The sequence below is a fragment of the Tamandua tetradactyla genome, chromosome 9 (genome assembly GCF_023851605.1).
Source record: "Tamandua tetradactyla isolate mTamTet1 chromosome 9, mTamTet1.pri, whole genome shotgun sequence".
Lineage (NCBI taxonomy): Eukaryota > Metazoa > Chordata > Mammalia > Pilosa > Myrmecophagidae > Tamandua > Tamandua tetradactyla.
This window is the reverse complement of record NC_135335.1, coordinates 12,699,810-12,713,107: the sequence shown is the minus strand read 5'-3', so window position 1 is coordinate 12,713,107 and position 13,298 is coordinate 12,699,810. Positions and strand designations below refer to the sequence as shown.

The window sequence follows — 13,298 nt, the reverse complement described above, 5'->3', positions numbered from 1 at the left end:
TCAGTGTGCCTGTGTTGTGCCTTCCTTTCCCCACCATCCATGTTGGTTGGGGGTCATTGATCAGTTAAGTACCCGCCTCCTCTCTCCACTGGAGACTTGGAGCATGGAGCACCTAGGACAAGTTCTGCAGGGCCTGGCCAGTCCCTCAGGTTGCCACGAGCACTTGCCCTCTGGGGCTCTCTGGCCTTACCCCTAACTGCTGTGCAGTCAGTGTCACACTTCTCTCTGATGGTTCCCACCTGTTCTGTAGGAGCTCCATACCTGGGAGGAGGAACTGATGTGGGCCACGCTCCTGCATAAGAACCTAGAAGAGCTGCTGTGACAGGCAGCAGGAACTAGCTGAGTGGGAGATCGACATCCTGGAGTGGGAGCTGAGCATCATCATCCACCAGCTGTGCCAGGAGAAGCCCCTGAGTGAAAAAACGCAAGGGCAAGTGCAGGGAGAGCCGGTTGAAGCTCAAGGATGGCAACTGCATCAGCCTTCCCTCTGGTCAGTGGCCAGGAGCCTGCTGGATGTGAGAACAGAGAGCCTGGTTGTGGGGTGGGGCAAGGGCTTGGTGTGGGCAAGGATCCCTACCTACTCTGTTCCAATAGTGGAGACTGAGCTTTTGGAAACATAAGACCTAGGTTTTCAAAATGGACCTTTGTTGAAATCGGCCATTCTGTTCCGTAGAAAGACGCTGGCCTGCTGAAAATCTTGCCCACTTTAGGGGCTTTAGTGACTGTGACTGAACACAGAGAGTGAACTGATAGGTGAGTATGGTCCAGGCTGCTAGAAGCATGGCTGCTCACATAGGCACCTTCCCTTCTAGGCAAACTTGGAGAAGGAAGCATGTGACTGGGTGGGGTGGGGTGGCAGTTTGCAGATTTGAAGGTGTGTATATGTGAGACAGGAGAAATCTTGGCTTTGCAGAATAGCTCATGTCAAGGTTTATTTAAATGACTAGTTCTCTGAATGCAGTTGAGTTCATGTTTGACTCATAGGACTTTTTTTTTTAATTAATTAAAATAATTAACTAACACAACATTTAGAAATCATTCCATTCTACATATACAGTTAGTAATTCTTAATATCACAGATGCATATTTATCGTTTCTTAGTACATTTGCATCGATTTAGAAAAAGAAATAGACAACAGAAAAAGAAATAAAACGATAATAGAAAAAAAAAAAAAAACTATACCTCAGATGCAGCTTCATTCAGTGTTTTAACATAATTACAATTAGGTAGTATTGTGCTGTCCATTTCTGAGTTTTTGTATCCAGTCTTGTTGCACAGTCTGTATCCCTTCAGCTCCAATTACCCATTATCTTACCCTATTTCTATCTCCTGATGGTCTCTGTTATGAATGACATATTGCAAGTTTATTCTCTAATGTCGGTTCACATCAGTGGGACCATACAGTATTTGTCCTTTAGTTTTTGGCTAGTCTCACTCAGCATAATGTTCTCTAGGTCCATCCATGTTATTACATGCGTCATAAGTTTATTCTGTCTTAAAGCTGCATAATATTCCATCGTATGTATATACCACAGTTTGTTTAGCCACTCGTCTGTTGATGGACATTTTGGCTGTTTCCATCTCTTCGCAATTGTAAATAATGCTGCTATAAACATTGGTGTGCAAATGTCCGTTTGTGTCTTTGCCCTTAAGTCCTCTGAATAGATACCTAGCAATGGTATTGCTGGGTCGTATGGCAATTCTATATTCAGCTTTTTGAGGAACCGCCAAACTGCCTTCCACAGTGGTTGCACCATTTGACATTCCCACCAACAGTGGATAAGTGTGCCTCTTTCTGCACATCCTCTCCAGCACTTGTCATTTTCTGTTTTGTTGATAATGGCCATTCTGGTGGGTGTGAGATGATATCTCATTGTGGTTTTGATTTGCATTTCTCTAATGGCCAGGGACATTGAGCATCTCTTCATGTGCCTTTTGGCCATTTGTATTTCCTCTTCTGAGAGGTGTCTGTTCAAGTCTTTTTCCCATTTTGTAATTGGATTGGCTGTCTTTTTGTTGTTGAGTTGGACAATCTCTTTATAAATACTGGATACTAGACCTTTATCTGATATGTCGTTTCCAAATATTGTCTCCCATTGTGTAGGCTGTCTTTCTACTTTCTTGATGAAGTTCTTTGATGCACAAAAGTGTTTAATTTTGAGGAGCTCCCATTTCTTTCTTTCTTTCTTCAGTGCTCTTGGTTTAGGTTTAAGGTCCATAAAACCGCCTCCAATTGTAAGTTTCATAAGATATCTCCCTACATTTACCTCTAACTGTTTTATGGTCTTAGACCTAATGTTTAGATCTTTGATCCATTTTGAGTTAACTTTTGTATAGGGTGTGAGATATGGGTCTTCTTTCATTCTTTTGCATATGGATATCCAGTTCTCTAGGCACCATTTATTGAAGAGACTGTTCTGTCCCAGGTGAGTTGGCTTGACTGCCTTATCAAAGATCAAATGTCCATAGATGAGAGAGTCTATATCTGAGCACTCTGTTCGATTCCATTGGTCGATATATCTATCTTTATGCCAGTACCATGCTCTTTTGACCACTGTGGCTTCATAATATGCCTTAAAGTCCAGCAGCGTGAGACCTCCAGCTTCGTTTTTTTTCCTCAGGATACTTGTAGCAATTCGGGACACCCTGCCCTTCCAGATAAATTTGCTTATTGGTTTTTCTATTTCTGAAAAATAATTTGTTGGGATTTTGATTGGTATTGCATTGAATCTGTAAATCAATTTAGGTAGGATTGACATCTTAACTATATTTAGTCTTCCAATCCATGAACATGGTATGCCCTTCCATCTATTTAGGTCTTTTGTGATTTCTTTTAACAGTTTTTTGTAGTTTTCTTTGTGTAGGTTTTTTGTCTCTTTAGTTAAATTTATTCCTAGGTATTTTATTCTTTTAGTTGCAATTGTAAATGAGATTTGTTTCTTGATTCCCCCTCAGCTTGTTCATTACTAGTGTATAGAAATGCTACAGATTTTTGAATGTTGATCTTGTAACCTGCTACTTTGCTGTACTCATTTATTAGCTCTAGTAGTTTTGTTGTGGATTTTTCCGGGCTTTTGACGTATAGTATCATATCGTCTGCAAACAGTGATAGTTTTACTTCTTCCTTTCCAATTTTGATGCCTTGTATTTCTTTTTCTTGTCTAATTGCTCTGGCTAGAACCTCCAACACGATGTTGAATAATAGTGGTGATAATGGACATCCTTGTCTTGTTCCTGATCTTAGGGGGAACGTTTTCAATTTTTCCCCATTGAGGATGATATTAGCTGTGGGTTTTTCATATATTCCCTCTATCATTTTAAGGAAGTTCCCTTGTATTCCTATCTTTTGAAGTGTTTTCAACAGGAAAGGATGTTGAATCTTGTCGAATGCCTTCTCTGCATCAATTGAGATGATCATGTGATTTTTCTGCTTTGATTTGTTGATATGGTGTATTACATTAATTGATTTTCTTATGTTGAACCATCCTTGCATACCTGGGATGAATCTTACTTGGTCATGATGTATAATTCTTTTAATGTGTTGCTGGATTCGATTTGCTAGAATTTTGTTGAGGATTTTTGCATCTATATTCATTAGAGAGATTGGTCTGTAGTTTTCTTTTTTTGTAATATCTTTGCCTGGTTTTGGTATGAGGGCGATGTTGGTTTCATAGAATGAATTAGGTAGTTTTCCCTCCACTTCAATTTTTTTGAAGAGTTTGAGGAGAGTTGGTACTAATTCTTTCTGAAATGTTTGATAGAATTCACATGTGAAGCCATCTGGTCCTGGACTTTTCTTTTTAGGAAGCTTTTGAATAACTGATTGAATTTCTTTACTTGTGATTGGTTTGTTGAGGTCATCTATTTCTTGTTGCGTCAAAGTTGGTTGTTCATGTCTTTCCAGGAACCCGTCCATTTCATCTAAATTGTTGTATTTATTAGCGTAAAGTTGTTCATAGTATCCTGTTATTACCTCCTTTATTTCTGTGAGGTCAGTAGTTATGTCTCCTCTTCCATTTCTGATCCTATTTATTTGCATCCTCTCTCTTCTTCTTTTTGTCAGTCTTGCTAAGGGCCCATCAATCTTGTTGATTTTCTCATAGAACCAACTTCTGGTCTTACTGATTTTCTTTATTGTTTTCATGTTCTCAATTTCATTTATTTCTGCTCTAATCCTTGTTATTTCTTTCCTTTTGCTTGCTTTGGGGTTAGTTTGCTGTTCTTTCTCCAGTTCTTCCAAGTGGACAGTTAATTCCCGAATTTTTGCCCTTTCTTCTTTTCTGATGTAGACATTTAGGGCAGTAAGTTTCCCTCTTAGCACTGCCTTTGCTGTGTCCCATAGGTTTTGATATGTTGTGTTTTCATTTTCATTCGCCTCGAGATATTTTCTAATTTCTCTTGTAATTTCTTCCTTGACCCACTCATTGTTTAAGAGTGTGTTGTTGAGCCTCCACGTATTTGTGAATTTTCTAGCGCTCTGCCTATTATTGATTTCCAACTTTATTCCTTTATGATCCGAGAAAGTGTTGTGTATGATTTCAATCTTTTTAAATTTGTTGAGACTTGCTTTGTGGCCCAGCATATGGTCTATCTTTGAGAATGATCCATGAGCACTTGAGAAGAAGGTGTATCCTGCTGTTGTGGGGTGTAATGTCCTATAAATGTCTGTTAAGTCTAGCTCATTTATTGTAATATTCAAATTCTCTATTTCTTTGTTGATTCTGTCTAGATGTTCTGTCCATTGATGAGAGTGGGCAATTGAAGTCTCCAAGTATTATCGTAGATGTGTCTATTTCCCTTTTCAGTATTTGCAGTGTATTTGTCATGTATTTTGGGGCATTCTGATTCGGTGCGTAAATATTTATGATTGTTATGTCTTCTTGTTTAATTGTTCCTTTTATTAGTAGATAGTATCCTTCTTTGTCTGTTTTAACTGTTTTACATTTGAAGTCTAATTTGTTGGATATTAGTATAGCTACACCTGCTCTTTTCTGGTTGTTATTTGCATGAAATATCTTTTCCCAACCTTTCACTTTCAACCTATGTTTATCTTTGGGTCTAAGATGTGTTTCCTGTAGACAGCATATAGAAGGATCCTGTTTTTTAATCCATTCTGCCAGTCTCTGTCTTTTGATTGTGGAATTCAGTCCGTTAACATTTAGTGTTGTTACTGTTTGGGTAATACTTTCCTCTACCATTTTGCCTTTTGTATTATATATATCATATCAAATTTTCCTTCTTTCTATACTCTTCTCCACATCTCTCTCTTCTGTCTTTTCATATCTGACTCTAGTCCTCCCTTTAGTATTTCTTGCAGAGCTGGTCTCTTGGTCACAAATTCTCTCAGTGAGTTTTTGTCTGAGAATGTTTTAATTTCTCCCTCGTTTTTGAAGCACAATTTTGCTGGATATAGAATTCCTGGTTGGCAATTTTTCTCTTTTAGTAATTTAAATATATCATCCCACTGTCTTCTTGCCTCCATGGTTTCTGCTAAGAAATCTACACATAGTCTTATTGGGTTTCCCTTGTATGTGATGGATTGTTTTTCTCTTGCTGCTTTCAAGATTCTCTCTTTCTCTTTGTCCTCTAACATTCTAACTAGTAAGTGTCTTGGAGAACACCTATTTGGATCTATTCACTTTGGGGTGCGCTACACTTCTTGGATCTGTAATTTTAGGTCTTTCATAAGAGTTGGGAAATTTTCAGTGATAATTTCTTCCATTAGTTTTTCTCCTCCTTTTCCCTTCTCTTCTCCTTGTGGGACACCCAGAACGCGTATATTTGTGCGCTTCATATTATCATTCAATTCCCTGAGCCCTGCTCAAATTTTTCCATTCTTTTCCCTATAGTTTCTGTTTCTTTTTGAATTTCAGAGGTTCCATCCTCCAGTTCACTAATTCTAACCTCTGTCTCTTGAAATCTACCATTGTAGGTTTCCATTGTTTTTTTTTTATGTCTTCTACTGTATCTTTCATTCCCATAAGTTCTGTGATTTGTTTTTTCAGACTTTCCATTTCTTCTTTTTGTTCATCCCATGCCTTCTTCATGTCCTCCCTCAATTTATTGATTTGGTTTTTGAAGAGGTTTTCCATTTCTGTTTGTATATTCAGAATTAGTTGTCTCAGCTCCTGTATCTCATTTGAAGTATTGGTTTGTTTCTTTGACTGGGCCATATCTTCAATTTTCCTGGTGTGATTTGTTATTTTTTGCTGGCATCTGGACATTGAATCAGATTTCCCTGAGTGTGAGACCCAGCAGGTTGAAAGATTTTCCTGTGAAGTCTCTGGGCTCTGTTTTTTTTATCCTGCCCAGTATGTGGTGCTTGTCTGTCAGTGGGTTCCATCAGCAAAAGATGTTGTGGCTCCTTTATTAATGCCACTCTTGGTGTTTGGTTGGACCCAGTCCCTGCCACTGTCGAGAACTCCCTCCTCTCCCTCCGTGCAGCCGCCTGTGGGAAAGGGGCACCCACCGCCAGCCGTCCTGGCCCGGGGAACTCGCCTATCCGAGACTCGCCGCTAGATGGGAAGCCACCCACGGGGTAGGGATGTCAGTTGCCTGCCGCCGCGGCTTCGGGAACCCACTGATCCGAGACTCGTAGCCGGTCTGGGAAGCCGTGTGTGAAAGAGCGGTGCCGGCCACCGGCCACCGCAGCTTGGGAAACTTACCTCTCTGATACTCTCAGCCGTTCCGGGAAGGAGGGAGGGAGGGGCGCCTGTCACCAGCTGCCGCGGTCCGGGGAAGCGTGCGCTGCTCGGGGAGCTCACCGCAGCAGAGTCTCGCAGCTGGTCCAGCCAGTCCAGACTGGGGTACACTGTGTCGACTCATAGGGCTTTGATTTACACATAACCTTTAGTAACACATTGGCTGAAAAAAAAATGTACATTTTTGGCTTGTACAGCCTTGGAAAAATGCGAAGAAATATGAAGCTATGAATTAGAATCTTTGTGGCGTATAGTGCACCCATTGAAGAAGGTGAGTGTTTAAGTGTATGTTTGTATAGATAAAAATGTTAACTTGTGTTTTGATACATAAGACCCAAGGAAGCAAGCTTATTTGAAGTATAAGGAGCTAAGGAAAAATAGCATGATGGGAACAGCAGTGATTGGGTTTCAGTGGTAGCTTAAGTATAGACAACGGAATTAATTCACTGAAATTCAGTGAATGCATTCATGGATGTGTTTTTTGATATCCTTGTCGCATATCTTTTTCTTTTCAGACAATCTGGAGTCTTTAAGCACCTCTTGAGCATGTAACATGTGTTGAGTATATTGCCGGATGCTGGGAATACAGCTTAGTGGGGAGACCCAGGTGCAGACAAACAGCTGTTGTTATTGGACAGATGAGGAAACTGAAACTCAGAAATTCAGAGCTAAACACAAACCCTGGTTTAATGTCCTTAAGTTCTACATTCTTTCTGCTGTACCATAACTGCCTTTGGAAAATATCAGAGTTTGGACCGTCTCCCTCATTTCTTTAGGTTGTTCTCACGAAGGACTAGTTCTTAATACCCACCTGTGCCCCCACTCAGTAAGAAGCATCAGTCCACTTGCTTTGTTCCCTGAGAAAAGAGGGCAAAGTACTACATTATATGAAATAGAGAATTTGAAGTTAAATTTTCTAGAATAATCTACAAGGTCTCATTGTCTAAAAACCTGTTCTAGATATATCGTCATATATAACCTGTAAGTCTGTATTCTGTAGACAGCTTTCTGAAGACTGTGTAATGAGAGGTCACTCAGAAAATGAATTTTGCTCCTTTCCATATCTCTATCTTCCGTGTCCTTTTGGGAAAAAGATGATTCTGGGACTGAATATTTTCCAGGTGAACAGTGAGCTTTTCAGGCCTGTCAGTTTTCTTACGTGAATTTCATTATGGGAAAATTCAAGTGCACATGCTATCTGTCTGTTTGTCTTTCCTTAAGCAGATTTCCAGCACAAGTTGACGATGCAGGCATCTCCATCCATGGACAAAAGGAAAAGTCTGATCAGCAGCCGCTCTAGTCTTCCTGCAGGCCCCACTATCATTCTTTGCCATCGCACCATCCAGTGTTAGACTATTTCCTAAATTAGCTGGGGTCAGAACACACCAGGTGTCTGCTCTGTCCAGCTACCAGCGGGTCCAGACTTGCTCCATCCATAACTTCTGCCACCTGTACTCGACAGCAGGTATATATGTGTACATATTTACGCATATCCTTAGCCTTTCCCCTTGTCTCTCTCCATTAACTTTACTGTGGTCTTCTCCACCTGTTATTCTTAGTCAGATATCAGCAAAGCGTTTTGGGGGTATCAGTGTTAGCTCAGCTGGTTTACAAAGTGATTTGGAATCTAGTGTCTTGTGTCGATACAGGTTGGTACCCTGGCCTGGGGCCCAGGTATGCCCTCTCCCATATTTGGGGCATCATTGTTTTTCTTTTGTCTGCCCTTCCCAGGGAAGGGCTTTTGCAAAGTCTGAGTCCTGAAGAAACGTGCTAAATACTTATTATGGTCAGCTGAATCTGGACCAATTTTGCTTTTATTGCAGTATAAAAAAATAAACAGCAAAATAAATTAGAGAAATAGTTTTCCTAATTTAAAGTTAGATAGAGAGATTTCACCAAAATATAAGGAAAAAAAAATTAAATTAAAAAAAAACAGGGACAGGCCATGATGGCTCCATAGGTAGAGTTCTTGCCTGCCATGCTGGAGACCTGGATTCAATTCCTGGTGCCTACCCATGTAAAAAAAAAAAACAGTATTTATGGCTTTTGTTGAAAGATCAAATCAGATCACTGTGGTCTTTTACATGTGTCCACAGTTGACTGGAACTGATGGGCACTTTCATATGTTCTAAATTTTGCCTCAGTCACCTCAGCTTCCTGTTTGATGGTAACTGGTTCCCTCCACCCAGTTTACATATAAGCCTGGTCCTTGAGGTTTTGACTGTTACTCTAAGGTATCCATGTCAATGCTCCTTTTCTCTTTTGTTTTGCATTTCTCTAGACCTGTTCTTTTCCCATCACCTCCTACTCTTGACTTTCTTCTCCTTCACCTTGGACTCCTCATTTTCTTTGTTTCCAGACCTTTCTTCTGTTGCACTTTTGCACTTCCTATCTTTCTTCACCCCTTCTCTTGTCCTCTCCCACTTCTCTTCTCATCACCCACCGTTACCTTCCCAGTCCACCCAACAGAATAAGTTGCTTAAGTCAGATCTGTTTGGAACTCTTGGTCTGAACTTCAGGTTTGCATTGAACTTAGGAAAATTTAGGAAGTTTTTCTGTGTGCTTTTAGAAACATAAATGATTGGTGGCTGAGACCTCCATTACTTTCCTGAAAAGCTCTACTTGGGTGCAGAGGTTTTTTTTTTTATGAAGTCTAACTTTTTCCCTGCAGCTCCAAATGTGTGTGTTCATCTGGCGGAGTAGAGATTAATCTGAGGAGGGCTCTGTGTGTCTTTTTCCAGATCCCACCCATCCTTTGTAATTCACAGTGATACCGGGTGAAAGCAGCAAAACTTGAGGGCGCAGCTCAGTCACTCCTAAGGAGGAAGGTGAGGAGGACGAAAAGAGAGCCCCAGAGAAGAAGGGACGGACATAGGGTCCAAGTACACTTGGTCAGAAGGAACTTGCCTCAGGAGATGAAGGGTAAGTGCCAGATGATGTGAAGTTCTTTCTCACTGAAAAATGGATGCACTTAAAATACCTTTATCTATGTTGGGTGTTTTAGTGCTTTCTGAGAAATCACCTGACTTTTACAGCAGAATTTTCCAGTCTCTGTTCTCTGGAACTTTTTAATACAGAGATCAGCAAACTTTTCTCTAATGGGCCAGATGGTGAAAAATATTTTAGGCTTTTCAGGCTATAGGGTCTCTTTCACAACTAATCAACTCTATTGGTTTAATGCAAAAGCAGCCATGGACCGTGGACAGTGTGTAGATGGCTGAGCTTGTCCAGTAAAACTTCATTCATAGAAACAGGTGTTGGGCAAGTTTGGCCCAGCAACTGTAGTTTGCCAGCCCCTATAGGTGTCCCACTGAAAGTGGTGAGCAGCCCAGGTATTGACCAGGTATAAGTATTCTGGCTGAGTATGCTACTTATACCTGGCTCTGCCTCTTAAAAGGTCTGTTCAAGAGAGGGATCAGAGGACTCCCTTGCTAGAGAATCATGCTGAAGCAGGGGCCAGCACAATAAACCTGGCCTGGCAGTACAGTAGGATGTACTCTAGGGCACCAGTGCTTCTTTCAGGTCTCCTACCGTAGCTGCACTGACATGTGTATGTGCCCTCTCTGAACAAAGCACAGTGCATGCCTTGATACCTTGCTTGTGCTTGTGTTCTGTTTGTGGCCTTGTGGCATAGGAGTTAAATTATCCTAGGTCCCAGCTCTTCTCAGGCCCATCGTTCTGACTCCAAGACTTCCTGGGAGTGAATCTTGCCTCCACTATTCCATGATTGTGATCCTCTGCTTCAGTTTCCTCATCTACAAAAGTGGGATAAAACTAGTCCCCATCTTATAAAGTTGATGTGGTGACTACATAAATCCACATTTGTGAAGTGCCTAGATTGCCTGGCTCATCATGAGCATACATGAATATTAGCTGTGGTGATGACTATTCTCAGCTTCTCAGGCAATTTTGTTTCTATACCTGAAGAATGGCCATAGTGGTTTATATTCTTGTTCTTGGTGTGAGTGTCTAGAACTTAGACTTCCCTAAGTGTGAAGGTAAGCAGCACCCCACCCCACCCCTCGCCCTGGCTGCCTTTTTTAGTGACTTTCTTAAGGGCATGTGAGATTGAATATTAGGCTTTAGATCCCTGCTTACAGGTGCCTTGAGTCTGTAAATGGCCTGGGTAATCCTTTGAATACTAAGATTTCCTATTCAAAGTCTGTCTTTCCCTATGACAGATTTTGGCTGAAGGTGAAAATAACTGTTTCATAAAAAATGGACTATCTGAAGCCAAGCTTCAGAAACCAGTTAAATAACTTTGGGATGGAAAATTCAGATATGTAGAACACACTACCTAAGCTTTGAATGACTTCAGTGATTGAACCTTCATGGGATGGAAGTGTCTCTTCTATACTACATTCTGTAGGAGCAAGAGCTAGTCTGTCCTTTGAACCCTGACTAGGATGGAGTTGAGCCCAGTCTGAGAAACTCAGTTACCCTGAATCCCTTGATATTGTTAACAGTAGCACGATTCCAGATAAGATTTGCAAGGTGGCTATAAATTCCAATGGGTTCGGTGGTTCTGCTTCATTTAAAGGTATTTCCTGCTTTGGTATTAAGTTTAATTTTATTTTGCATTAGAAAATATTAACTTTTGGCATTTTCTTCCTCCATATGTAAATTCGCCCTTGTAAACTTTTGAAACACTTCAAAATTTATGATGTAACTTTTGTGATTCTCAATTCTTATTGACATAAAATCGCAAGTAAAGACCTTTAATTCCAAAGGTTTTTGAGAACCTCAGGAAGATAATGTTTATATTTTAGTATCTGTCAACAGAATAAAATATGTAATGACAAAGGGTATCTTGAATTCAGTAATGTTAACTGAATCTGTGTTTTCTGAATCTTTGCATCATAGCCCTTTTTTAAAAATAGTGCATATTGAGGAGGAGCCAAGGCAGTGGCTTAGCACCATGTGGGATTTAGTTCATCTTCCAGAAATAACCAGGAACAGTACAGAATAGTTCCTGGGGCCACATCAGTGATCAGACACACAGTGCACCCCTGTACCAGCCGGACCAGCTGCGAGTCCCCCCAAAACCGTGAGTTCCCCAAGCCAAAGTGGTTGGCACCCCTCCCCAACAGCCTGCTTCCCAGAGGGAAAAGGAAAGGGACTTTATAGCAGCAGGGTCTGAGCGCAACTTGGCTTCAGATGTGGAATTAATTCGCAAATTCTGACTACTAAAAATGGGTCCCCAGCTCAGGTGAAGCTGGTCAAAGCCTAGGTCACTCATTTTTGCCCCAGTGCTAAGTGGGCAGGGCTGATGGGAAAAAAAAGAAACAGAGGTTTTTGTGCTCTGTTTCTGTGGAGGCTTGGCTGCCTTTGGATACAGCAGCAGGACTTCTGAGGCTGCAACTGCCCCAGGCATAGGCAGAAACAAGCTTCTTTAAGAGCTTGTCTGGAGCTCTTACCTTCTGCAGGGGAGGGGTGAGGCCCAGTTCAGGTAGAATCCCTCTCTCAAGGAATTCAGACCCCAGGACTTGGTAATTTGAAGCCATTAAAGCAAGCTTCCTCTGTCTCCTCTGTCTCCACCATGCCCCTAGCAGCAAGAGTCTGCCAGAGTTAAAGTAGTGCATCACCTTATGCTGATGGCACTCACAGGCAGACAAACACCACATACTGGGCAGGATAAGAAAATCAGAGTCAGGAGACTTCACAGGAAAGTCTTTCAACCTGCTGGGTCTCACCCTCAGGGAGAACAGCCGCGGGTGACTCTTTCTTCCTAACAGGAGGCCAGTTTGGTCTTGGAAAATCTAGTTGAGGTCTATAATACCTAAGTAGACTGTCCTAAGGGTGGCGGGGGGTGGGGGGAGGTACCATACAGACAGGGCAAGAAACAAGAAAACAAGAACTGAAAAATTCTCCTCTGTTAAAGAATACCTAAGCTAGAGGTCCAGAAAAAGCTGAATTGAAGGTCAAAGAACAGATAGGCAACAAATTCATCCAAGAAGATGACCCTAGGTAAAAGAAGTGAAAACAATCTCCAGAATAAACTGATTAAGGTAATTAAATGCCTACACGCCAGCAAAAATAACAAGTCACACTAGGAAAATTGAAGATATGGCCCAGTCAAAGGAACAAACCAACAATTCAAATGAGATACCGGAATTGAAACAATTAATTCAGAACATGTGAACAGACATGGAAAACCTCATCAAAAACCAAATCAGTGAATTGACGGAGGATATAAAGAAGGCAAGGAATGAAGAAAAAGAAGAAATCGAAAGTCTAAGAAAACATATCACAGAACTTATAGGAATGAAAGGCACAGTAGAAGAGATGAAAAAAACAATGGAAACCTACAATGGTAGATTTCAAGAGCCAGAAGATAGGATTATTGAATGGGAGGACGGAACATCTGAAATCCAACAATAAAAATAAAATATAGGGAAAAAAGGAAAATTCATTTCCCAGGGACTCAGGGAATTGAATGACAATATGAAGCACACGAATGTATGCATTGTGGGTGTCCGAGAAGAAGAAAAGGGACGAGGAGGAGAAAAACGAATGTAGGAAATTATCACTGAAAATTTACCAACTCTTATGAAAGACTTGAAATTACAAATCCAAGAAGTGCAGCGTACCCGAAA

General features: G+C 41.0%; 1 protein-coding gene across 4 annotated transcripts in view; it reads left to right on the top strand.

Moving 5' to 3' along the window:
- The window catches only part of LOC143646729 (mitogen-activated protein kinase kinase kinase 9-like), a 96,805-nt gene that overhangs the window by 43,054 nt on the left and 40,453 nt on the right, over positions 1-13,298 (top strand). For all 4 annotated transcript variants that reach the window (XM_077115998.1, XM_077116000.1, XM_077115999.1 and 1 more), the window contains exons 5-6: positions 7,927-8,167; positions 9,444-9,624. In XM_077115998.1, the coding sequence (XP_076972113.1) occupies positions 7,927-8,054 (128 nt within the window). In that variant the 3' untranslated portion in view covers positions 8,055-8,167; positions 9,444-9,624. The remainder of the gene's footprint in view (positions 1-7,926; positions 8,168-9,443; positions 9,625-13,298) is intronic.